The 27,704-nt window shown below is 34.6% G+C and overlaps 3 protein-coding genes across 5 annotated transcripts in view; 1 reads left to right on the top strand and 2 right to left on the bottom strand.

The window, feature by feature from the left end:
- Positions 1-530: 530 nt before the first annotated feature.
- LOC110092184 lies at positions 531-5,585 on the bottom strand. 2 transcript variants are annotated; one of them, XM_020816607.2, is made up of 2 exons: positions 5,469-5,585; positions 531-1,024 (listed from the first exon to the last, which is right to left on the bottom strand). In XM_020816607.2, exon 2 carries the CDS (start codon positions 1,001-1,003, stop codon positions 662-664), a length of 342 nt encoding a protein of 113 aa, XP_020672266.1. In that variant the 5' UTR covers positions 1,004-1,024; positions 5,469-5,585; the 3' UTR covers positions 531-661. The 2 variants fall into 2 exon arrangements, with proteins under 2 accessions (XP_020672266.1, XP_020672267.1); XM_020816608.2 differs by having other exon boundaries at positions 5,348-5,482.
- Positions 5,586-8,015: 2,430 nt separating this feature from the next.
- LOC110092207 (probable calcium-binding protein CML50) lies at positions 8,016-13,120 on the top strand. The gene is made up of 5 exons (XM_020816647.2): positions 8,016-8,724; positions 12,275-12,321; positions 12,400-12,575; positions 12,680-12,698; positions 12,774-13,120. Exons 1-5 carry the CDS (start codon positions 8,088-8,090, stop codon positions 12,876-12,878), a joined length of 984 nt encoding a protein of 327 aa, XP_020672306.1. The 5' UTR covers positions 8,016-8,087; the 3' UTR covers positions 12,879-13,120.
- Positions 13,121-14,840: 1,720 nt separating this feature from the next.
- LOC110092194 (transcription elongation factor SPT6 homolog) overlaps positions 14,841-27,704 on the bottom strand; it is a 34,238-nt gene continuing 21,374 nt past the window's right edge. For both annotated transcript variants that reach the window (XM_020816634.2, XM_020816635.2), the window contains 2 exons: positions 22,321-22,804; positions 14,841-15,956 (listed from right to left, as the gene is read on the bottom strand). In XM_020816634.2, coding sequence (XP_020672293.1) covers positions 15,214-15,956; positions 22,321-22,804 — 1,227 coding nt within the window. In that variant the 3' untranslated portion in view covers positions 14,841-15,213. The remainder of the gene's footprint in view (positions 15,957-22,320; positions 22,805-27,704) is intronic.

Below are 27,704 nucleotides of genomic sequence, written 5' to 3'. Positions count from 1 at the left end.
ACCTATTTATAAAATTCCAAGAGTCATATCCCATATATATGAGGAGAATTTTGAACACTATCTAACAACCCGTATTGATATCCTTAATCATAGAGCATTCCTTCATCATTTAAGTATCTTAATGTTGTGAGAACAAAAAGATATTGGGCTCATTGAATTTCCCTTGTTAAGACACTCAATTTTATCATAAGCATGTCAAACTTTATACCATTTGATTCTCTAGTTAATATTTTTAAAATTTTCAACTATGCTTCGACCTTTTTATTTATAATTCCATTGGTTAAAAAAGAGAGATCAATTTCTACACCTTAAAAAAAAAAAATTGAGCTACAGCTCCACCACCCTATTTCAAAAAATCAGGATTTGTGTGGATGGCTAAGTATCAGAACTTTGAGATACAGATCCAAAAAAATTTCATTGTCAGATAGAAATTCGACCGTTGATTTTCCATTAGGGTTTGGCAAAGACATGCTTACTAGTTTCTGACCAGCCTGCAGCTATGATGAAAGTTATCTTATCAGTTCATTCCAAATAGCAAAAAGAAAACTATTTGATCACATCAAAGGTTTATTTCTCCATTAAAATTTTCATTTCAAAAACAAACATAACTGGGAAAAACCAAAATATGAGAGAATTTAACTAACAAGAACAAAAGTAGCAATTATTTCTCCATTGCTTCAGTCCAACCAAGACCAGGCCTTTTCTTTTCCTCCTGTGGTTCTTCAAAGCCTTGTGCTTCAAGAAGTGAAGCTTCGAAGTCAGTAGAATCTGCTGCAACTGGAAGAAAACTGCCGATATCATCTCGAGCACCGAATCCTCCGGCTCGAACAACATCATCAGCTGTTATAATGGCTTCCATGTTCACATACGCAGTTGGAGCTGAATTTATGTTACTATCTTCATCATAGATTCTGGGATTGTTATCAAGCTTGGGGTTTTCTGCATCATTTTGTTTCTTCTCCTGCTCCTTATTTGGTGTGCTCATTCCATTCATGTCTGTCATTGAAGTTCTTTGAGTCTGTCACTAAGAATTCAGATAAACAGAAGTCTGGTAAGGCGTCGAGTTGAATAGTGAAACAAAAAATAGTGACTGGAGTTGATAAACAAAGGAGAATATTGGCTTTCAAAGTTTTCATTTATTTTAGGTACAGTGTTATGATTTTATTGCAGGACAGACTTAAAGATGGTAGTGAGACTTGTAATGCTTTATGGTGTAGAATGTTGGCCATTAAAAGAGAAGCATAATACTAAGTTAAGTGTTGCAGAGATGAGGATGCTCAAGTGGAGGAGTTTAGAGACGGGATATGAAAGGAGCATATATGTGAAAAGGTTGAAGTAGCTCCAGTGGAAGATAAGATTAGAAAGAGCCGCCTTAAATGGTTTGGTCACATAAAACGGCGGCCTTCCGATGACCCGGTTAGGAAAATAGAGGTATTAGATTTAACTTATATTAAGAAAGGTAGATGTAGACCTAAAAAGACTTGGTTACAAAATATTAGAAATAATTTTTTTTATTAGATTTAAATGAGAATTTGACTTCTAACAGGACACAATGGAGAAAAAGGATTCATATAGCCAATCCCACGTAGTGGGACAAAGGCTTGATGTTGTTGTTGTTGTTGAATAAAACTATCTCCAACATAGTAAATTGATGAAGGATATATTAAGATTCAAATACTATGCAAAATGAACCTTAGAGACCCTATAGCATTTAAGAGAATGAATGAAATAATTAAAATATGAATTGGAATCTTGAGACGTTTTCTAATATGAATCGTTGATTTTCTTTTTCTTTGGAAATGGGTATTAACTATAGATGCTGTCCATAAAGAATGGGTTTAGAACCCGACCAGCACTCAAACGGAGGTTCCAAATCTACAGAACTGACGATTATGTTGCATAAAATAGGAACAACTTCAGGTGGTTACTAATCAGTTGATGTATTTGTAAGTGCATTTTATGATTTACACCTTCTGAAAGTGTGGAAATAAATACACACCGCACTACATGCTGCATGGAAAGAATAACAATGAATATTGAAATAAAGAAAATTTTCAGTTCATTATTTCTGAAATTCGATCTCTTCAGGTATTTAATCTGGGGTAGTAAAGCACAGTGATCCAAGTAACTCATGTCACTGCAAACATCATTCGGTGAAGACTTAGGTTTTGTTTGGGACGACTTTTTCATTGCTTCTTAAAGCAGTTTTTTAGTATAAAAATTTTTATTTGTTACACTAGAAAGCTGCTTTAAGAAGCTGCAAACGAAGTCTAAGGTTTCGTTTGGGACGACTTTCTTACTGTTTCTTAATGCAGCTTTCTAGTTCAAATTTTAAGAAAGCTACTTTAAGAAGCAGTAAGAAAGCCGTCCCAAATGAAGCCTTGATAGAATTTTTTTAAAATAAATTTTCAGTACAGCTGAGAAAATCAACACTAATCCATGGTTAGGTAAACTTACAGAATTGTTTATCACAAACTAGGAAAAAGGCCTTTGCTGTAAGAACACTACAATCAGCTATCCTGTATTTATACGTTAAAACAAATTTGTGGCAAACTGATGCCAATTTATGAATTTAATAAACTGGTATGCCCAGTTCTTTGCATGATACCTGATTGATTTTAGTAGCTGCTACAAATATGAAAGAAATGTTGGTTATGTGTCTAATGTAAATTTATTTTACTGTGTATAACATAAGATTGACATGAAGGACTTCCAAATTATCAACATGGATGCTTGTTACTCGGAAACTGAGTTATCTTTATATGATTTTGCCTCAGATTTCGTTTGAGACGGCTTTCTTACTGCTTCTTAAAGCAGCTTTCTAGTATAAAATTTTTAATTTTTGTACTATAAAGTAGCTTTAAGAAGCAGAAAGCAAGCCGTCCCAAACGAAGCCTACGCGAAGACCACTTTTGGGTTATCTTCACTATCCCACAACAGTTTAGTCATGCCATGAGATTATTACGATGCAAAACTTGGTACAAGTTCCAGGCATTTTACTACATTCTGAGACTTGAAGGATTAGAAGAATTAAAAATATGAATTACATCCAGGTGGTCCCTATAGAATTAAATAAGACCTACAGTTGATACATTGAAGGGCAGTTTATCCGAACTCAAGTTAATTTATAAAATTCAGCTCCCTGAACAACATCTTTAGAAGGTTCTTGTTGCTCTTCCTGTTTTATCCTAGTATGTACAAAATCCAAGCTTTTATCTATGCTAGAGATGTTGCAGCAAGAGCGGGCTATTGAACTCTAGAATCAAGAGTCTATGGCATCTCCAGGATTTCCCAAATTAGTCTATGCAATACTGGCAAATCTACCAGCATAACCATAGCAGGCAATTGATGAATAAATTGATCCCATCATGCAAAAACATAATATATATATATATATATATAGACCTAAAAAGACTTGGTTAGAAAATATTAGGAATGACCTTTCTTTATTAGATTTAAACGAGAATTTGACTTTTAGTAGGACACAATGGAGAAAAAGGATTCATGTAGCCAACCCCACGTAGTGGGATAAAGGCTTGATGTTGTTGTTGTACTCAACTTTTAAAAAAAAAAAACTTACATGTAGCCAAATAGCCCCAAAATCAAACAAACGAGGGATTCCTAAACGTTGCAGGCTAGAATATTCACGGCGGTAAAGTAGGAAAATCTTTCATCTTAGCATTGCACGAGTACCCAGCTCACAAACAAAGAGAATAGAAACATCATAATTTTTACGTAGAAATCCGTAAAGAGAAAAACCACGAGACCAAGCCCAATTGAAATAAATCCACTAGTGTTTGAATAGATTACAAATGATTGATTCTTCCTTGAAGTTGAGGACGATCAGATTACAATAGTCAACCGTCGGTTTGAAATCTAGCAACGAACAGGGATCGAACGGAAGTCCGATGACGGTCGATGGTCGTGTGTAAATCCGACGTCAGTTGGCGGTCAGACGGAAGTTCAGCAACAGCTAGTTGTCGGGCAAAAGTCCGGCGACAGTTGGTGGTCGGGCAAAAATCCAACGACAGTTGGTGGCTGGGCAAAAGAGTTGGTGGTCGGGCAAAAGTCCGACGACAGTTGGTGGTCGGGCAAAAGTCCGACGACAGTTGGTGGTCGGGCAAAAGTCCGACGACAGTTGGTGGTCGGGCAAAAGTCCGACGACAGTTGGTGGTCGGGCAAAAGTCCGACGACAGTTGGTGGTCGGGCAAAAGTCCGACGACAGTTGGTGGTCGGGCAAAAGTCCGACGACAGTTGGTGGTCGGGCAAAAATCCAGCGACAGTTGGTGGCTGGGCAAAAGTCCGACGACGGTCTGCTACCAAATAATGGCTGAGCAGTCTGGTGGCAAGAGAACTCTGGTTTTTTTTTTTTTTTTCCTTTCCTCTCTTCCTTGCTTGGTCCCCTCCCCCCATGGCATATTGGGAGTGTTTTGAATGAACGGCCGATATCAACTCTCTTGATCGTGAACTCTTTATAGAGTACTTGAGTGTCTTAATGATATCAGAATTTGACGATCTTGGGCTCGTTGGATTCGTCTCGTCGAGCCACTCGATTCGACTATAAGCAAGTCACGTTTGAAAATCATTTGGTCGTCCAATTTATGATTTGAACCTTTCAAATGCACTTTGGGTCTTTGATTTGGACCCATTTGGGCTCGATTGGGTCAAATTTGGTGTCATTGGATTTGTCTTTCGAGATGTTAGTTCGACTATAAGTTGCTGAAATCGGAGTTCGGATGGCCCGGATTTAATTTCGAAAGTTTCAAACTCAAATTTGTCTCGAGATTCGTACCCTATCAAGATTAATTTTTTATGACTAAGCTAAAAATTTTACCCCTTCTTTCTCCTTTATCAATGGATGAACCCTAGTTAGTAAATCGCCCTAAATTAAGCTAAAACAATGTTAATCTATCCCCAAAATAGGCGTACGATGGCATTGACGTTTTATAAAACCCGGCCAGCAACTCAAATCCTAAGATTAAAGAAAGCCCAATAAATGAAATCAAACAACAGGTTACGATTTTCCTTAACCTGCAACATTCAAAACCAGCAGAGAAGCAGCAGATAATGCAACCATTTTTGGGGATAATTCCATATCTTTCTCACAGAAGAATGAAAAACCTCTCGAGATTCTCTTATAAAAAGCCCAAAACAGAAAATTAAACAGATTCTATAATTTCCGCAAGCTTTCAAAATCTAAGCAACAATTTTTGTGAATGTTTCCTATATTCATCACAGAAATACGCAATTGACACTCATTGATTCGATGAACGAAGGCCCAACAAAACAAACCTAAACAAAAACCTATGATTCCCACAAGCTGTAAATACAGAACAAAATCACTCACAATAAGAACAGAAGTAGGCATATACAGTAATCATCTGTATGAATGATCGTAGAAATTTAGCATGGAAGTAAAAAATGGCGGATCAAATGAAATAAAACAGGAAAAAAACAAGGAGACTTGCCTTGCCTCCCCTCCGTTCTTCGCACGCACTCAGCACTGTAAGGAGATATATAAAGTAACCAGTGAACATACCGCTATACTAGAACAGTAGAAATGATGAAGAAGGCGCATGCTATTAGACAAGCCTGCGGTGATTCTATCGGAAGTGCTATAAAGCATTAAAAAGTCATAGATAAGATAAATTTGACAAATATAAAATAAATTATAATTAAGCGATGAATTAAAATAATAGAGTCAGTTTGAGTTTAGAAATTATCTTATAAATATTATAAGTACTATCTCTTATTTCATCATTAATTTTGATTTAATTATACACAATAAATATTAAAATATATCAATTAGTATTATCTTTCATTATTTGAGAATATAAGTAAAAATTAATTAATTAAAATAGAAAAAAAGCTCAAAATTCTTTTTTTTTTCAACAAAAAAAAATGATCCCAAAATTAATTAGGATGAGTCACTAAGTTATCAATTTATTTTGAGATGTATGTAATATAAATTGTTATTAATATCTTATGTATTATACTAATCTTAAAATATATTTAATGATTTTTAATTCCTAATTTTTTGTTATTAGTACAAAAATAATAATTTGTAGTATTTTGAACACAACATGATTTTCTTAATTATAGATTTATTTTTTAGATGATTACAATACATAGCAAATTAATTATTTTTATATTATATTTATCTTAAAATAAATTAAATTATTATAAAATCTATTCAAATCAAGTTTGATAAATATTATAACCTAAAATTTTAACAAAATAAATACTCTAGGATATGTATTTTAACAAAATAAATCATAGTCGACGGGCGATGGAAGTCAAAGGGATGTAGTCGATAGGCGACGGAGGTCGAACAAAAGCCCAATGATGGCTATTGGATGGAGGTCTGACAGCGAGAGTCCACCAACAGTGGTGCCGGGTGGAGCTGTAGGATATACTTCAAGCATCATAATTCTCTTAAGTCTCTAGCTCAGTGTCTAAGCTTCCAAAGGTCCAAGCCCCCCTCATGTGTGGAGGAGTCTACTTATAGATTTTGAGAGTGGTATGACTCATAAATATAGAGAAGATCTGGAGCAAATTTGGAATATTTTATCGGTCGACCCATATCGATTCTCTCGATCATGGAGTGCTTGTCAAGTATGTAAGTGCCTTAATGATGTCAAAATTAAGCAGTCTTAGGCTCGTTGGATTTGTCTAGTCGAGCCGCTTGATTCAACTATAAGCATGTCATATTTAGATATCATTTGGTCGTCCAATTAATGTTTTGAACCTTTCAAACATGCTTCAGTCTCTTGATTTAGGTCCATCTGGACTAGGAAATGGCCGATTTTGGTGTCGTTGGGTTCGTCTCACTAAGACGTTCAATTTGATTATAAGTTTGCTAAAATTGGAATTCATATAATCCCAAATTTAATTTTGTAAGTTTCCAACTTTGATATGCTTCAAAATTTGTGCTAGATTAATATGATTTTTCAGTAAAGTATCAAATATAATTACTAAAAATTTGTAAGATAGTATTTGACATAAATTTTCAATTGAAAACATACAAATTATGAAAATCATATATTAAAAAAAATAATTCTAGGACTATGCAATCTCCAATCTAAGCAAATTTGTAGTCTAAGCGACTGAGTCATCTACAAAATTTTATTAATATGAAAATTTTCACTTAGAAATCTAACAAAAAAATCTACATACATTATGTATAAAATTATATATATTAACAATACCTAGACTAAGGCTTTGTTTGGGATGGCTTTTTTTCTGCTTCTTAAAGCAGCTTTTTAGTAGAAAGTTTTTAATTTTTATACTAAGAAGTTGCTTTAAGAAGAAACAAGAAAGTCGTCCCAAACAAAGCCTAAATCTAACTTGAGCAGAGCCACACGGCTTTAAACTCGCAATCACAAAACTCTCACACTCACAACCAATTTATGTTGCATTGTCATCACTGCTAAATCACTACCTTCTTGTGCTTCCAACGCATCTCCTCTTGTTGTTGGAAACACATTTACTTATTGTTAGCATCAGGGAGGAGAAAAAACAATTAACTATAATTATGAATTTATATATATATCATTGAAGATAATTAAGGTTTGAATTATTTAATTGTTTCAATTATGTAGTTTACTTTTATTTATATTTTGGTGAATGATTTAATGAGTGTAGGATTTTACTCCAAAAATATCAATAATTTGATTACAATCAAACAATATTTACTTAACATTACATTATATAAAAATATATTGGTATATATTGGAGCCAACCAGGTTCAAACAATGGTTAGAAACCCAGTTTAAATTTGAACTAATTCAAAATATTTTTCTTATGATGGAAATTTAATAAATAGTCTAAAAATAAAAAAAATAATTCATTTGAAATAATTTTTAAGTTAAAAAAATAAAGAGATGATATATTGGTATATATTCTGATAGAATTTAGACAAAGTCAAACTTTTCTTCTTTGTCTAAAATTTTTTAACCCTAACGAAAAATGGATCACTATTAATCGAACAAAGGACTTTAAAATTTGCCGATCTATTAAAAATCATAATTTCTTCACCCAGAAGGCAAACCTCTCTCTCTCTCTCTCTTTCTCTCTACCTATCTCCAATGGCAGGGTATCCTCCGGGTCCTGGCTACTCCTACGGGGCGCCGTCGGCTCCTCCATACACTGCCGCACCGCAAAACTACGGCAATGAACCTTCGCAACCCTACGGTGCCGTACAGCAGCAATCTTACGGCGGCACACCTCAGCAACCTTACGGAACCGCACCGTATCAAACTTACGGCTTGGGCGGTCCAGCGCCATCGGCACCGTATGCTAAGCCGGAGAAGCCAGGGAAAGCGCATGTCGGCGGCGCACCACCGCAACCCTACGGCGGGGCACCGCCTCAATCTTACGAAGCCGCACCATCTCAAACCTACAGCTACGGCGGTCCCGCGCCGTCGGCACCGTACGGTAAACCCGAGAAGCCGGAGAAAGCGCATGGCGGAGGTGGGGGAGGGTACGAGAAACCACCGGCTTACGGTGTGGCGAGCCCTTTCGCGGCGCTTCTGCCGTCTGTGTTCCCGCCTGGGACAGATCCGAACGTGGTGGCGTGCTTCCAGATGGCCGATCAGGACGGGAGTGGACTCATAGACGATAAGGAGCTGCAGCGTGCTCTATCTTCATATAACCAGAGCTTTAGCATTCGGACAGTTCAATTACTTATGTATCTGTTCACTTCATCGAATGCTCGGAGGATTGGTGAGATTCGGTAGCTTTTTTTTTATGTATTTGAAGACTAATTGTTTGAATTTGTTACCTTTTTTTTCAAATTTTTTGTGGGGAGTGATTGAAATAGCACTCGATTATTAGGGTTTTGGCGCAGTGTATGTCGCTATTATGCTGATAAGTTTTGTTTTGACTACTTGGCATGTTTAATCTATTATGAAAAGGAGCTGTAGTGCGTTCTATGTTAAGTTATAGAGCTTGATTAAATGCCGTATAAAGAAATATCTTAAGAAGAGAATATATGAGGCTGGCAAGTTCTCATTCAAATATATTATGAGAATTTCAGATGCAAGTTCAGTTACCCTAGGTTTCATTATTATATGGGCATCATGATTTGTTTCAAAACACTAGACAGGTTAAAAGCTAGATAAAGTGTGAGGTCGTGAAATTTTCATGTAAAACTTTAGGATCATCATCATAATGGAAGTTGCAACGATAGAAACATGAATTATTCATCAATGAGGTGAATCTCTTTAAAAATTTCGGATGTTTTTTTGCATTTTATTTTCTTACTTCTACCTGCACTCTGATGATTTGAATTAGGTCGCCGCCTATTTCCAACACTCTTTCATTTAGTTATAGCTTTAGATTCACACTTTCTTATGTACTTGTTTGCTTCATAAAATGTTGTACATTATAGAATTTGATAGAGATCAAATTCTCTCCAATTTTCTCTCTTTCTATGATGGTGTTGGAGGTGGATTTGTTTGATCTTTTTAATCATGATCTGGTGTTCATCGTCTTCCCAACCTTTATTAAAATTGTCACATCAATTCCACAAAGCTGCCTCTCCGTTATCTTTCCTTATTCGAATTCAATAACAACCCCTGATTCCTTGCGAACTCCGGAGATGAGGAGTTCAATATTCAAACGCGGATATTATTGGAGCCAACTTCCCGCTTTATCTACACCAAGCTCAACTCTACCTATCCTTCTTACCAGTTTCATCTTATTAAAAAGTCGAGAGATTTGACCCCTCTTCACCTCTAAGCATGGGTCATTGACCTTGTTTTGATATGTGTTTTCCTTTTCTTTTTATTTTTATTTTAAATATTAAAAGAATTTCATGTGAAGACATTATGGAAAATGTAGGCGTAATTTTATCAGGATTTCATAGATTTGTGATCTCGAGTTATCACTCTAGATCTGCTTAGCCAGTAGCATAGTTGAACTAATATGGTTTGAGATTCTATTTAGATAATTGTGAAATGGATATTCTAAAGAAACCTCATAGATTTGAAGCTAAAGAAGCGACATAAATTTCCTACACTTTATCTGGTAGATTAAGAAGGAATATAGGGCTGATTCTTCTGAAAATATAATTTAAAGCTTATAGGAATAGAGGCAAGTATGATTTAACTATAACAGAGTCAAACTGCCCAATTGGTCTTATAATCCTATTTGAATTAGGACTGGTACTTAACCGTCTAAGCTTGCTAAATTGCCACTTAAGTGAATCTAGAAAATTATGACATCGACAAAATATTGATGGAACAAGTATATCCCATGGGACATGTAGAATGCAAAATTATATGTCCTTAATGTTAGGACTTTTCTAATATGGACGAGAGTTTGGCCATGTTATGATTAGTGCATCTAGTAGGCACTTGTTGAATTTATGACTCTCCTCTTAGAAAAGATATAGATAGCTTGATATGGTGACTATATGTTCACATAAACATAAAGTGAGTGGATTTAGTTTAATTTAGAAAAAAAATGGTGTTGAGAGAGACCACACGTTAATTTTTTAAGAAAAGTTGCCCTAAAGTTGATTTTAATGTTTTATCATTTTGATTAAATTTATAGAAATTATAGAAACAGAATTTTCCTAAGAGTCTAATGATTTCATGATTCCAAACAATCACATATTACTAATAAGAATAAAAAAAAATGCACAACTACAAATAAATGTTTAGATAAATATTATGCAAGTTGCAAGAGAGAGAAAGGCCAGTTGTAACTAGGTTATGCAAATACACCAATGAAAGAGAAAATATAAGTTTTTGTTAGTTGGATGCTGCATAAAATACAACCAGTTTTTGTGTCTATGCATAAATGTAGAAGTACCAAAAAATAAGTACATAAGCATAAGTTCTGCTTCCAGTCCTTGCCTCATTGATTTATCTGGGTTTTAAAATTATTTTAAATTTGAAAGAGTACTAAAATCCATGCTTGTACCTTAGTTTATTTGAACAGCTTTCTAGCTAAAAATACATATATGTAAGTAAAAGTATAAAGGGACAGCATGTTGCACATGCATATTTTATTTGATCATTTACAATTTATTTAAGCTTGGCATAATATTGTGCCAAATATCTTTCAATGTCTTTAGGGGCATTGCGTTATTAACACCTTCACGAAAATAATTTTTCTAACATAATGTATATAATTTAAAGCCAGTGCAAAGTATTAGATTTGACTTATATTAAGAAATGTAGAGGTAGACTTAAAAAGACTTTGTTAGAAAATATTAGAAATGACTTTTCTTTATTAGATTTAGATGAGAATTTGACCCTTAACATGACACAATGGAGAAAAAGGATTCATGTAGACGACCCCACAGTGGGGTAAAGGCTTGTTGTTGTTTTCATTGTTCTTGTTGTTGATCTTTTCTTGCACATCTTAATTCCATCACAAACTATTTTTATTTTTAGAAGTTTTTTCTTTTGATACTCTAAACACATCCTTTGTAATATTCTTACTATCATTGATTACTTTTTTTCACATAACATTAGCTTTGCACAATCAAAATCATAAGATCTTGAATTTTACTAAAAAAAATAATTTTGTTATCATTCTTTAGAATCCCATCTAATTTTAGGATAATATTTTTTATTATTTTTTGTAATATGTCCATCTTAAAGTTCAAAACTAATAAACGATACTGGATATATAAATTTTCAATAGGATTAATTTTATAATTTTTGCCATTTAATTCATCTATTTTTCTTATAAGAAAATAATCAAAGTTCAATCACAGAATCACACAACTAAAAATTTTTGCGACTCCTTTACCCGTAATCTTTTTTTGTTTGTTGTATTGATACCGGAGTTTCAACGGAAGTGCTTGATAGCTTTATTGGGATTGGTAGAGCACCCCCATTATAGCAGGAAGCAAGAGTTGGGAGCTATTCGCTAGGTGTTAGAAATTAGGTAAGCTCAAACTAGTTCTTTTTGCCCAAGCTTAGAGGCTGAATTCTTCTTTGGATTTTATGAATAAATGATAGACAAAGGACGGTTAACATATCTCCTAAATATCTCAACAAAATAATTGTAAATGATCCTATCTTCAAAAGATAGAAATATCTTAAAAATCCTATATTCTATATATTATATAATAGTTGCGCATAAGATACTAACCCAAGAACAAAGATTGCAAGAGCATTACATAAAAAGGCTTTAATCATATACAATATAAGCATATACATATATGCTATACTACAGTTGCTTTAATCACTTGTTGATTCTAAAAATTCATTTTCTTGAATCCCTCATGCAACGTTATGTTTTGTTTGTTTTTCAGGACCAAGGGAGTTCATCTCATTGTTTTACAGTCTTCAGAGCTGGAGGGTAATCATATATAATCCGCCATACAAGTTCTTATACTGGATTCATTGTGCTTAGTTATTGCGACCGTTATACTTGCAGGTCATCTTTGAGAGGTTTGATCGTGATCGGAGCGGCAAGATCGATGAATCGGAGCTTCGCGAAGCCCTTCGGAGCTTGGGCTATGTGGTTTCCCCTTCTGTGCTGGACCTGCTTCTGTGTAAGTTTGACAAGAGTGGTGGCAAAAGCAATGGCATTGAATACGACAACTTCATCGAGTATGATCCTTTTCCTCTTTCTTACAGCTTTTGTTCAGTATCATTCATCTATTATCTATATGAATAAGTTGTCTAATCCATTTTGTGTTCTGATTACATTGCAGATGCTGCCTCACAGTCGAGGTAATGCAAATTTTTTCTGCTCCTTTATTTGTTAAGGTATTATTTCAATTGTTGTGATGGATTGATTGTTTTCAGGGTTTGACAGAGAAATTTAAGGAAAAGGACCCAATGTACACTGGCTCTGCTACTTTCAGCTATGAATCCTTTATGCTTACTGTGCTTCCATTCCTCATTGCCTGATACAGAAACACAGTTGCTTTTGTTCCTTCAACTTATTTCAGGTTTTTCCAATCTTTAAGTGAGTTCTTTGATGTTGTATCCTGAATTTTATCATTGTATCATATAATTCATGTTCTAATTTGGGATTTTTGTATGTTTTCTGTAAATGTTTTATAGTGGGGTTGTGCATATTTGATGCAGTGCTTCTTAAGACAAGATTTGTCAAGAAATTGTTTTATATTAGATTTATTTATTGCAAATCATATCACTTGGTAGTTGTGAGATTTTTACCTAATTTGAATTCTATGGAAAGACTTTGCCTTACTATTGATTTGATTATTATTTGAAATTGAGGTTTCATTTGGGATCTTTTTTTTTTTCTGCTCAATACAAAAATTTCTAATTCAAGTAATTTTTTTACTAAAAGGATGCTTTAGTTGGGTTTGGGTCAACCCGAAAACTAAAACTCGACCCGGTCATCTCCCGCGCAACAGCGCGACCTTGCCCCATGCTAGCAGCCTTGCATCAGTGCCGCGACCTCGCTTCGCGTTGCACCAAGAACTAGCCCTGCGACCCGCCTCGTGCTTGCACTGCGACCTCGCCTCATGTTCGCCCCCTTGTCCCCTGCTCGCTCAAACTCTCACTCGTAGCCTTCTACGGTTGGGGGTTTGTGGGTCGGGTTCAAGTTTGAAAATTTGAACCCGTTTGTGTAATCGGGCTGAGTCATGTTCGGATTGGAGTAGTTGGAAGCGAGTTAGTTTATATGCATATTTGTTTCATATTTGTGAAAATTATTCTTATGCATCTCATTTTAAACATTCTAAAACATTATTATGAAAATTATTATTTTAGCAAGCATATATGAGTAGGTTAAATTATAGCTTATTTGGACTTCTTTTCTTTTATGATGTTAAAGTTGGGAGAAACTTCGGATTAAAATATTTTGAATTTAGCCGGATTAAATTTTATATTGATTAATTTTATATTTAAAATAAATAAAATATATTAATTAAATTTGGTATGGAATAGTTTAAAAAAAAAATCCAGTATTAGCTTTTATACACCAAATATTATAAGATGCCCTTGATGGGAAAGCTATATATTATTAACATATCATAAATAATATTTTATCAACTGAAATATAAATAAATACATATATATATTATCTTTAACAATTGGTTAAATTTCTAGCCTTATACCTAATTATTTATAATTTAACTTAAACCCTAATTTTATTTTTCAAATAATTTAGTTCAAATAACTAAAAAGGAGTAAGAAAACAGAGCATTCTTGCATTCTTTTTAAGTTATATTAAATATTAAAATGATTATAAATTAATTCTTGTTGTCTTTCTTGAGACATTTTTCCAGCGGTTTTACTTTTAGACACCAATCGTAATTTTGATTAAATACTACTTTCCAAGTACTTTTCAAAAACTACTTAAGAGTTACTAAGGCTTCGTTTGGGACGACTTTTCTGCTGCTTCTTAAAGTACAAAAATTTTAACTTTTGTACTAGAAAGCTGTTTCAAGAAGCAGTAAAAAAATCGTCCCAAACGAAGCCTAAGACTTCCTTTGGGACAGCTTTCTTCCTGCTTGAAACAACTTTCTAATTTAAAAATTAAAGTTCTTGAATTAAAAAACTGTTTTATAAAACAATGAAAAAATTGTCCCAAATGAAACCTAAAACTTCATTTCAAACAACTTTTTTATTGAATCTTAAAGCAACTTTTTAATATAAAAACTCAAAATTTTTACTAAAAGATGACTTATAAAAACAATGAGAAGTCATCCCAAACGAAACCTTAATCGCTTTTCCCACAACTTCACAAATAAAATGTTTTTATTTCATCATGAAAAATAACAAGATTTATAATCTCTTTAAGACGGCCATAACTTTTTATAAAAGTAACTATTAAATAATTATAAAAAAGCTTCATGATTAACAAATTTCCAAATGCCCTAAAACTATCCCCATAAAAAAAATAAAAAAAATTGCAGCCATTATATCACTTCAGTTTTATACAGATGCCTGACCTGCAGATCCATCACTTGGCTTCAAACCAAATCTAATTCAAATAGATCAAAAACAACACTACAGAAAGAGGCACTCCGATCAGAAAATACAGCTTAGACAAAATATATAAGTTGGTTAGCAAATTGAAGCTGCCAACTTAAATAAAGAAGGCAATGCGCTTAACAATAGAGAACTACTGATGAATGTTTTCTTGCAACGCTTACCTCAACTGCAGCAAAATAAATATTTGATCTGTTTTAGTGCCAATCACCTGAAGAAGACGAGAACTGCAGCCAAACAAGCACCTGAGGTTTTTTGAATGTTCGCCGGAATGCATTCCTTAGTCCCAACCACCACCTGATCTACTTCCACCTCCGCCTCCAGACCACCCACCACCACCACCACCTTGAGGAACCAGTTTCTTCGAACTTCCCCAACCTGAGCTATCTGCACCCCGACCGTCACCACCATCGCCTGCAGAATTCCCACCCCGACCACCGCCACCACCGCCGGTAGAGTTCCCACCCCAGCCACCACCCGTATTGCTGCCAAAACCAGCATCTCCTCCTCCCCAACCACCACCAGCTGAGTCACCACGAGAATTGCCCCAACCTCGACCGCCAAAGCCACCATCCTCTCTGTCTTCCGCAGCATTGTTGCTGCCCCCCCAACCTCCACCACCTCTACCAGTGGCGTCCCAACCACCGGGGAATCTTTCCTTGCCAGGTGAGTCTTGGACCTTAGCTCCAGGGAAGCTGCTTAAGCCATCATCATCATTAGAATTTGAGCCCCACTTGGAATTGTCATGATCATCATTAGAATTTGAGCCCCATTTGGAATTGCCATGATCATCATTTGAATTTGAGCCCCATTTGGAATTGCCATGATCGGAATTCGAACCCCATTTGGAATTGCCATGATCAGAATTCGAACCCCACTTGGAATTACCATAATCTGAACCTCGGCCTCCACTCTCAAAATTGTTTCCTCTTCCATAGCTTCGACCTCGACCTCGGCCTGGCCTTGGCAGTCCACTAGGATGGCCATCTCGGCCACCACGGCCCCTATAGTCAGATCTTCCTCCTTTTCAAAAAGGAGTGGAAACATAAATATAAGAATCACTTTTAAGTTCCAAATCAAAATGATATATAAGTTAGTTGTAGAAGAATTCATAGGTCGGCTGCATGAATTTTTTTTCTCCATTGCATTTAAATCTAATAAACAAAATTCATAGGGGAACACTAAAGAGTTTTTTTCATTTTCTAACCAATTAACTCAACCAATCAGCTACAATTAAGTGGTTTACATGGAAAGAAAAAAACTCTGATTCTGTGCAAAAACAACAGAATGTTATCTAATAAGAAGTCCTCTACTTTTCCAGATGTTTGATTAATGAATTTGATACCATTTCATGACAAAATCTGAAGGCCTACCAGTTTTGAACACAAATGTTAGTTTTCATCCATCCATTTACTCCAAGCATTTGAGGATATAGTTCATTTATTGAACTCAGTTCAACATTGAAAACACTGAATCACATGTCAAAAACTTAGTAATTACAGCAAACCTATCCAAAATAAACCTGCCAAAGTCAACTGTTTTTCTTCAATAAATATTTCATTCGCTCGCATGATTCCTGTCCTAGCCTCCTACCTCTCCCTCGTCCCTCCACCTTTCCGGTCCAACACATCACCATCCTCTTTGAGGAAACCATTGACGGTCACACAAATTCTGCTGTGAACGAATTTATTCTCCGCCATTCATTTACGCGGGTTCTCAACAATGAATTTAGGTGCAAGTTATGAGAATAATGAAGAAAACAAGAATTTTCATCAAATACTTAGGGTTTAGATTTTGCCAATGGTAAGACCCTGAGTAGGCCGGAATCTCAACAATGAATTTTCCCAACTCTACTAGCTGTAAATATTTAGGATTTAAAAGTAATTTCCTATAATAGCCATTACGTTAGCATATTCTCATTGCAAAGATGAAGTCATTCAATAAATTGTGTTTTCAAATACTGCATATGCACATGCAAGCAAGATAGTAGTCCTTGAAACTGCAAAAACTAATAAAAATTAATATTTACTGTAATTTCTCAATGCATTACTGAAATGGTTTAAACATACTTCATATCAACATGCCAAATTGCAGAAAGAATAAAACTTACCAATTACTATTGAGCTTTTTATTTATAAGGTAACTAACACTTAAGCTTTCATCATTACCATTTCATGACTCACATAAAAGCTCCCTCCAAAGCCCAACGCCAAATGCAGGTGTTCACATCAATTAATCATCAACACGGCTTGTTCAAGAGTTTGACCCGCAAAAAACTTGGCTTAGGATAACATTTATATATGCATGGAAGGATCCAAGGGAGGCTGAGGGAAATTCAATTCCTTGAATCCGTGAAATGAATTAGGGAAAATAGAATAGGAAATAGTCCAGGGAGAGTTCGGCTAGGGGCTGTGGAGTCAGATTTTTGAAGAAAAATTTCCAAAGGTGTAAGGAGAAGAAATTAGGGAATTAAATTCCAATTTCCCTCTACAGGTTTTGGAATGTGAGGGTGATGGGAATATGGGGGAGAATTTATTTCCAAAATCTAATTTCAGGTTTTAGGAAATAAATTAGAGCTTGGGCCTTGATTGAAATTGTTTCCAAACAAATATTAAACATTATGGACTAGAGAGCTTTTCTAGTGTAATTAGGAGAGAGGAGGGGCGGCAGGACCACAGGGAATTTAATGGATTTTAACTCATGAAATTAATCTCCTTAGATTAGGGAATTAATTAGTAGAGCAAGGCAAGGGAAATTTCGGTTATGAATGATTGGAGGGATTTTGATTAAAACTTCTTAATTTGGTTTTAAAGATTAGGAAAGAAAATAATTCACTCCAATTTAAATTTCATATTCAAATATATGTAAATTAAGAACTTTCCTAAAATAGAATCACTAATTTAGGAAAGAGTTTGAAATTTGAATTTGAATAATTTCAAATTCAAATCATGCCCTAAATTAACCCAACCAAATTAAGAAATCCCAAAGAGGGTGGGAGAAGGAGTTCGGCCGGCGGCTAATGAGGTGAAGCCGGCGGCATGGGTTCGGGTATGGGGGATTAGCTGTGAGGTGGAGAGAGGATGAGGGATTTCAGGTGGAGGTAAATCCGGTGGCCAAAAGAAGATGGGGAGGAGGAAGATGAATATGACTAAGGGGAGCAATAAGAATGAACAAAACAAAAGATAAAACAAAAAAATAGAAGATAAGAACCGCGAGCCTTGGACTCTTCCGAAGACTGACGAGTGATGCTTTGCCCTTCTCCAAGGGACTTCAAGTCACGAGCCCGGACCCATCCTGCGGCTGGTGAAAACTCCAATTCCTTCTCATAGGAATCTCACTAACGTTCTCTCAAAAGAACACAAGTGTGGAACACAAATTTTTAATATCAAATAATCCATGCCTATTACAATAGCGTAAGGCCCTATATATAGGCCACAACATAAGAAAAGTAAAAATACAAAATTGCCCCTTCGGTCACAACACTCACATAAACTAACCTAGGGGTAAAACAGGAAATACATCAAATAAGAACTAAAATTCAGAAAAAACACATAAATGAAGATTTAAATAATAGCCGTCGATTTACGACGCTTCCTATGATAGATGCGCCAAATCTTCGTACTGATGTCCGCATCAATCTTTGTTTTCAAATATACTAACTACAGCAAAAACGAGGCTTCCAAATCCTCATTATGCACTAAAATCTATATTAGCTCTTAAAAGAAGATCTGAAGCTTCCATAAAACCAGAAATTCACCTTCACTAGTGCATATAAAACTTAATAATGTTCCTCAAAGTAACTCGAATCGAATTAGTATGAAGAACTCCCTCTCATTCAACTTTGGATCAGTTAGGCATATGCTTAGTATGCTGGAATCTTAATAACAAGCAATTGACTATATCTTAAGTTTGTTTCAGGGATCATTTAGACTATCTTCGCGGACATGACGTTCTTAGCTTTCCCAAAGTTGGCAGATCTAGATCAAACCTCCAAAACTCTTTCCCCGTCCAAAAATCAACATGGTTCAATGTTCTACTGCAGAAAGAATGGAAATCTATCCTTCAAGGTATTGAAGATTGTAATCAGAAATTAAAATTTATGTTATAACTTGAAAGTTTCCAATCAATGAAAGACGTAACAAACAGAACCTAGGGAACTACACAATGTTAGCACGGAAAAAGAAAATTTTTAATTGTGGTGATTACTTGTATTAGTTAGCAAACTAGTCCTAAGTCAACTACATGAATCCCTAATTAATCGAATGCTTTTTTTTTTTCATTCATTTTGGGGTTTAAATCATTTTAATTAAAAAAAAAACAAAAAAAAAAGAGCCAGAAAGGTCAGATCCTTCTTCCTCTCCACAGCCCTATACCTTAAAGCCGTTGCAACCCCTACTGGATTCCAAGCTGCCTCAATCGATAGCTAGCTTCCAATGGCTCTCTTATAACTTTATTCGCCATTGCCACTACCTAAAGCAATCCCATGCCTTCATAAAACCCTTAGAACTCTCAGGCCAGAAAACATTGTTCCCTCAACTGCTAGATATTTACTGCCTCTATGATTGTCACTCACATCTCCCTCCCTCAATTAGGATAACGCACATCCCTCTCTCGTTCTCCTCCCTTTCTCGATTCATCTCATTGAAAATTCACAAATTGTATCAACAACGTGCCACCACTAGTAATCACTCTGAGTGAGGAATCCAATGAAAGGACCCCACCTTGTCCTATTAACCTTTGTCATCATCTGCATCCCACTCTTGAGCCAGCAGGACATGTCGATCAGCCTTCACAAGGGGATTTTTGAATAAAAGATGAACAAGCTCTCTCTCTCTAGAGTACCTTATGCAGCCTAATAGACATTATCATCACTTTCGATGATGTCTATAATGACCTCAATGACATCATTACCACTCAACATCTCTAATCACATTGCCGATTCATTATACTAAAGGTTGCAATATGCCTACAGCACCAAGCTCAGCCTAGAAAGAGTAGGACTATTAAAAATTCTCTGTTTGCAAACAAATCATGTTTAGATTTGCTAAGAAGCTCGGGTTTGGGTTGTTAGTTAAGGGAGCCAAGCTTGAACAAATATTTTGAGCTCATTTTTTAAAGTAATTGACAAATTAAACTTTCTCAATCATGTTCAGCTTGTTACTTGCTCATGTAAAAATAATATAATTAAATTACTATGAACAACAAAATATAAGTTTTATTGTCTTCATCTTAAAGCCTTAATTTTGTTTGACTAACCAAGATCCAATGTTCTAGCTACTGGAGTTCTCAGAATAGGTCTAGGCTTTTGCCCTAATACAACTTTGTCACAGTAAGAGTTGTCCAGACCGATCCAAGCTTAAGACCTCAAACCATGGAATCCTAAAGTTAATCAAGAATTGCACTAAAAATTCTAATTAGGAATAAAAACCTTCTAATAGCCAAGGACCTAAACCTCATCCCAATCTAGCTAAGGCCTCAAACACAGAAAGTAACAAGAGAAGGACATCATTGTCAATTTAGAACTAAACCTCCATGCCATCAAAATTTTCCAATTTATTTAAGAATCACTCAACGATAAACACGCTTGAGCCTTCTGTTGTTATGAAGCACATTGAATGAATTAACTCATAGTGCCTAATCAAGGTTTCCCTTAAAACAAGAGGTTGACAAACTTGTAAATCATGAATCTTGATAGGATTAACCACTCCTTCCTCACGCTAGTTCCCCAAGACTAACAGACCCAGTAAGTCTTCCACTTGAGCTAAGCAACCTCCTTAACAAAAGATGCTCTCCAAGATTAACCATACGGGTTCATGTCCATAAGAAGTCTTGAACCCTAGATCTAAATAACCTTTTGTCCCATCATCAAGGAAAATCTGATTAAATAAACTATCAATTACTTGAGCAAAACAAAATATGACCGATAGCATTCACGCATGAGGGGACAGAAGTGTGTTTTTGTCCTTATCAGGCACAAAAAAAAATTTAGTCCCAGAAAATAAATAAAAACAAACATGCATGTATAATATACTATATAATATATGCAAAAGCTAACAAAACTTGAATCAAAATCTGCATATTTCAATAATATGCACTACAATCCATATTCTGGTGAAGTACAATACTGATCAAAATATATATATATATATATATATATAGCATAACGCCACAGACATTTGTCAACACAAGGGAAACAAAATCAATTATAAAACAAGTACATATTTTGCAAGGTAAAAAAAAAACAGTTCTGAACTTCAACATTACCATTAGTTAAAGTTTATAGCCTTTTTTATCAAGCGAACAGTACAGTCAGGTATTAGAGATAAGAGAGTTCATCTTCCACATGTTGATCCCTCAGAAATTGCTCCGAGGAAACGTTAGAACTAGTTTGGGTACAAATTCAAATTCCAGTGATATGTTCAATTTACTATTGTTTGTCAATTTGTTAATTTCAGTTCCATCAATGATACAATAGAAATTGTATTACAATCCTACCATTCATAGAGCTCTAACACATTCAGGGATAACATTTTATAGCCATCCTGTCCCACACCTCTTATGTCTGCATGCAACTTAATTCATACCCTATTCCTGAAAAGAACCCTATAACTGTGCTATGTCCTTCAAGAAAATGCTCTCACAATTATGTTCATTCGTTGGCAAGCATATCTAATTATTCTACGTTACCAGAGTACTCACTTAACTGTCATATATGAAAGCTTCCAAATAATGAAAATATTAAGCCTAAGTTAAGCAAATAAAAACCTACACATAATTTTAAAAAGTACTGCTTCACTATAACAGTGACAATTTGTTTTGCTTGCTATGCTTTAACCCATAAGGCAAATGAGGTTTTCAATGTCAGAACTTCGATTAGTCTCAATCTGAACGTCAGAACAAGCAAATAGAATAACAAAACAAAGAACATTCATGCATGCTCATTTTAAGTCATACAACTTTAAAGGTGCAAAGATAATAAAGCACACGAGCAGAATGAAACACTCGTTGTCAACAATTCAACTGTGTTAAGAGATGTTATAGAATATTTTAAGCCAAGGTTGAACTGACTAACAACCCCTATGAGTCACGCGTCACTCGTCAAAACTCTAACTCACCTAACCAAGCAAAATCTACGTAAGAAACCCCAACTAAGTAAAATTCCACGGATTAGCAAAAATGGATGATACCAAAAAAAAAAATCACATACTATAACATATTGCAGAATCGAATTCATAGTAAGGATTCAATTTCTGCACATAGACTTGAAATAAAATAAATCAACAAAATCTGCAACCATCATTGCAAAAAATCATATCCTTAACATTGACCTCGGCTGATAATGTTCACATAAAACACAAAATAAGCCAAAGCCTAATAATATAGTTACCTCTAGAACCTGGCGTAGATGTCCTCTCCCGGTCTGGAGTTTGACTACTCCATCCATCATTGCTGCCTGTGGAACCACCAAATACACCATCGCTAGAGTAACCCCAAGCTGGGCTTTTCATTGGAACCTTGGCAGCAACAGTCTGTATTGACGGTCCAGATTCCAGCGGTGGCTTGTCAATATTCTTCTGAAAATATGCCACTAACCTATCAAGATCCTCAAAATCCTTCTTCCTAAACCTGAAACACTTGGGATACAACCCAACGTACTCATGATGTGGATTTGAGCTTCTAATATAGGACAAAACAAAAGTTCCTGGATGGTCATGGGATATGCCAAAACTATAAACTATTCTCATTGGATTTTCTGCCTTTTCTTTCCTCAACTGATCATCAACTTCCAATTTTGTTCCCCGTCGGAATTTTCGGTAACTAAGCACATTTTTCAAATTAGTTACTAGTGGATCAACGTATCTATCCATAACCTGCAAAGACAACCATACAATGCCATGCGTGTAAGTTCAGATTACAATTCTCAAAGCAAAATAAGTTTCACTCAACTATAAAAACAAAGCAAATAAAAAAAAAATCAACATCATAACAAAACAAATACAAGTGAGGTGGAACCCAGCTTGCACATTTCGCATAAACAAAGAAACTTATGCAAATTATACATCCAAATTCAAGACCTAAAGTAATTGTATCAGCATTTAATTGACATTATCCAAGATATTTTTTATTTTTTTAGTAACAAATTTAGAGTTTAGAAATAACTAAATTCCAAGTTTGGAATGATGCCTGTATCTGAATTTAACTAGCACTCCTTGGAAGAAGTCCTCTTTTGTTTTTAACAAATTCACAGTTCAATAATTTATAAAGATGCATGTATTCTTATATTAGGCATAACCCCACCACCTTTGTAAGGTACGTAAATCAGTAAGCGGATGCAGACTTTAAGATCTAGGGTATGGACAGATGGATCACAGCATAGCAACAGTGGAACATAGGTGGCTTGTACTGTACTTCTTGCCAGCATAGTGAAAGGAGTTCCTCATCACAGTGGTATGATGGTCATGCATGCTATTCAACCTTTTTTTTTTTTTCCTTTCAACTGTGCATTCACCTATGAATCGAATAAGGTTGTTTCTATGTTTGGCATCATAGAAAATTCGGTTGGTATCTTTAGTTGATGCTACTTTTTCTCTTTTAAAGAAGAGATTTTTTTCAAATTTTGTTGTCAAAATCCATATTTCAGCAGATTTTATGCAATTTTACCCTTCCCTTTCCCTGATTCCATGTTTTTTTCCCCTCATTCCATGTTTAGAGGAAGCGGAATTGTTTCTCTTTAGGGTTCTAGAAAACGTGCTTCCGCTGAAAATTGACAAAGAAACATGTAAGTCAGATTTATTGTCTGCAACACAGATCTTATAGATTCATGGAGACGAATGATCTTCCTAGTTCGTATTTTGAATGATATAGATATTTGAAAAGTTTTGTATTGCAGGGAGCAACATCTTTAGGGGAAAATAGATGGTTACACTTAAGGATAATTACATTTGGGAAAGTCTTGCATTTATGTGCCTACAATATTGTTTATTCTATTTCATTTACTTGATATCATGTGAATTCCACACCAAAAAAACCCAGTTATTATGAGGCATGATGTTTATTATTAATCATATTCATTTAATTTAAGAAAAAAAACAATCTTCATTTCACCCAGCGCCAAATAAAATTTTAAGTTTTTCAGTGGAGGCATGTGATCCCAAACCTAAAGTATAGTTACCTTCAAAGAGAACGCATAAAAATATTTTAATTATTTTTATGATTATCCTTAATATTTATAATTCAAGGTCAAATGTTGTCTATAAATATCATTTGTTTTGAATTTATTAAACTGGTGACAAGAATTAACTTTTGAGTGAGTTTTATTCCAATGTGTATAGAATTTATACAATTCTAGGAAGGTTCTATTTTGATATATAAAAAATCACCGACAAAAAGATGGAAATAAAATTAACTACAAAAAAATTACAATAGGTGAATAGCACATTATATTTCTTTGTACAGTCGGGTAGTTCCGACAAATTGGTGATAGCAACAGAGAACTCACAGATCTATGAGGTTGCAATGGAGGGGGGAAGTTGTAAAGCCTAAGCAGGGACAGTTTCTTAAGGGCAATTCCACAAGTTAATGAATGATGACACTCATTTCAAGCTTGCTCAAATTTTGTTTAATTTGGTGAGTATATCCGCAAGGTGTTCATTTGTGGTCGCAAGCATAGCACACATTAAACCACTATCAAACTTTTTTCTATTATAAAATGTCTATCAATTTCAATATACTTTATAATATCATATTACACAAGATAATTTGCAATATTAATGGAAGACTTATTATAATAAAACTTAAGGGAGGTAACATTCATGCTTTAAATCTTCCAGTATAATTTTTAACTATAGCAATTCGCATATTCCGAGTTTCATAGATCTAAATTCAGCTTATGTCCTATATCTTGTAATAACATTTCATCATTTACTTTTCTAAGTCAATAGATTACCTCCTAAAATGTGCAAATATCTTGAAACTGATCGCTTGCCTAACATAAAATCTACATAAGCTGTATTTATGCATGCTTTCAGAATCAATCTTTTCTCCTCTTTTTTTAATAGATTCCCTTCAAGTATGGTGGAATTCTATATGAAGCCCTAATATGTGATTCTTTAGGATTGTGCATAAGATTGATTCACCACATTGACATCATAAGCAACGTCAATTCTAGTATGTGATAAATATGTAAGTCTTCCCTTAAATATTTAATATGAGGATTTTTTTTCATTATTGTGTATTTTGGAGCAACTCTAACTTTCTGATTGAATTCCATAAGGTTGTTGACAGGCTCGCATCCCAACTTACATGTATCTTTCAAAACACCTACAATGTATTTTTATTATAATATACATATTACATATCTACAGTATGCAACATGCAACCTAAATGCCAATTAAAGACATTGGCTCGTCTAATTCTTAAACTTTAAATTCTTTGAGCAATCTTCCATTGAAGTTCTTGATTCTTTTCACATCAAAACCTATCATAATGATGTTGTCGACATAAAACTAGTGCTAAGACCCGCTAAAGCAATGTATTTTACAAACAACATATGATTCCCCAGACTTGGTAAACATCCCATCTTGACCATTAACTTGATGAACCTTCTAAATCAAAACCTTGGCTATTACTTTAATTCATTCAATGCCTTTTTTACTTTATTATTTTCTCAGACTCCTTACAGGCCTCTTTATCTATTTCCTAATTATTAAAATTTTTACAGCTAAACCAAATTTTATAACAAATCTTTTTATTTTTTATCTTTTCACGCACATTTTTATTCCACCTCCAACTATTTTTAATATTGGTAGCTTTTCCCTTCGATACTCCAAGTACATCTTTTGCAACATTCTAAATATCAAAAGCTACTTTTTCTCACATAACATTAGCTTTCTCATGCACAACAAAATCTTAAGATATAGAATCTTACTCACAAAAATATTTTCATTAATATTCTTTAAATGACACCATCTAATCCTAGAACAACGATTTAATTTTTTTTTTCTTCCTTTCATCCTAAAGTTCAAAACTAATAAGCGATATTAGGTACATAAACTTTCACTTGAAATAACTTTACAATCTTTGCAATCTAAACGATCTATTCGTCTTATAAGTAATGAGATGCTCATCTCTTTTCTTAAATAAGGTATTAGCAATTACAAAATCATAAGCTAAATAAAAATCTAATATGATCTTACTTCCTTCATTAATTGCTCCAAAGTCATAGCCACCATAAATGCTTTTAAAATCATCTACCTCTCTACCAACATGTTCATTTAAATCTCCTCCAATGAAAACTCTTTCTTCATGAGGTATCTTTTATATTGATTCTTCTAGATCATTCCAAAATTTTAATTTAAACATATATCCAAACCTAACTGAGGAGCATAAGCGCTTATAATATTAATAATTTTAACATCAACAACAATCTTTAAAGATATAATTTAATCTCCAATTCTATTAATTTTTACAATAGTATCTTTCACTCTTATTTATATCACACCTACAATATTTATAGTACGCCTCCTACCATAATATCATAATTTAAATCATAAACCATCAATCTTTTTAGCATTCTCTCCAGCCCATTTAGTTTCCTGAATGCATAGAATATTTATTTTCCTATGAATCATAATATCTATTACTTACATTAATTTGCTTGTAAGGGAACTTATATTCTAAGATCATATTCAAATTTTAGTTTCATGGAGTATCTTCTTTGCCCACATCCGTCCATGATGTGGGAAACCTTGCATATTTAACATTGCACTTGGGCGTCGGTGCAACGACCCTTATACACTTGTGGTTGTATTCAGACCATACAACGCGTTGCTTCCAGGAAACACCCTAACATTAACACAATGTATTAAAGAATTCATCTCATGAATATTCGAATAATTTTATGCTGGTTGTCAACTACCAAACGCAACTCTCCAATTTTCTCATCCAGGACTTGGGACCTCGCAACGGCAGTGTTTCAAATTTAAAATCATTAAATCATAAAATTCTATTTCAATATTAATTTAATTTTAAAGTGAAATTAATATGAGTTACTGTAGTTGATGAATGTACAACTTTACTAGTTAATTAAAAATGGTTTCCATATCATTCTCATTTTCATGTTAATATGTTACACGTGAACCGGCCCAGGAGGGGCCGGCTGGACCCGGTTCAGCCCGGGTCTACACCAGGCGGGGGCGGAAACGCCCAGAGGAGGGGGCGGACAAGGTGGACCCCACTTGGGGCTGATTTAATTATGTGGGAGGGAAATTTTTGAATGCAAAGGGCTGTTTAGGTAATTTGTAGGAATCCTTGATTGTTAATTAAGAGGATTAGGAGGGAGAGGGGCTCATCTTGAATTTGAATCATTTTTGAGATCTAGGGTTTGTGTTCTTGGGCTCTAGGCTACGGCTAGAGATTTGGAGAGTTTTTCCTTCCTCTCGAATTGAAGGAAAGTTGTATCTTGCAAGTGCTTTTCATCCCTTATTAGAATAAAAGTGTTTGCTTTGTTTTTCTTACGTTTTCTCCTTCGTATTCTCTCCAATTCCACTGTTTTTGGCTGTTTTTACTGTGTGGACAGCAGTTTTCATCCTAGATCAGTAGATCTATTGGGTTTTGGTGAGAAACACTTGGAAATCCAAGTGTTTCCTATCATAATATCAATTATTTGTTGTTAGGCGATATATTTAATTTTCACTAATTTCATTTCCTCTATGTTCTCCTCCCTCAGTTTGATTATTTACTAGTAGCATCTCATTACAAAAAAAAAAAAAT

Source organism: Dendrobium catenatum, unplaced genomic scaffold (genome assembly GCF_001605985.2).
Source record: "Dendrobium catenatum unplaced genomic scaffold, ASM160598v2 fragScaff_scaffold_621, whole genome shotgun sequence".
Classification (NCBI taxonomy): Eukaryota; Viridiplantae; Streptophyta; class Magnoliopsida; order Asparagales; family Orchidaceae; genus Dendrobium; species Dendrobium catenatum.
The sequence above is the reverse complement of the archived record's forward strand: the minus strand, read 5'-3'. Positions and strand labels throughout refer to the sequence as shown.

Coding starts and splice junctions, on each gene's coding strand:
- LOC110092184 (XM_020816607.2), bottom strand. CDS start 1,003: ATGACAGACATGAATGGAATGAGCACACCAAATAAGGAGCAGGAGAAG.
- LOC110092207 (XM_020816647.2), top strand. CDS start 8,088: ATGGCAGGGTATCCTCCGGGTCCTGGCTACTCCTACGGGGCGCCGTCG. Junction 8,725..12,274: donor ATCGAATGCTCGGAGGATTG/GTGAGATTCGGT, acceptor TTTGTTTTTCAG/GACCAAGGGAGTTCATCTCA. Junction 12,322..12,399: donor ACAGTCTTCAGAGCTGGAGG/GTAATCATATAT, acceptor TTATACTTGCAG/GTCATCTTTGAGAGGTTTGA.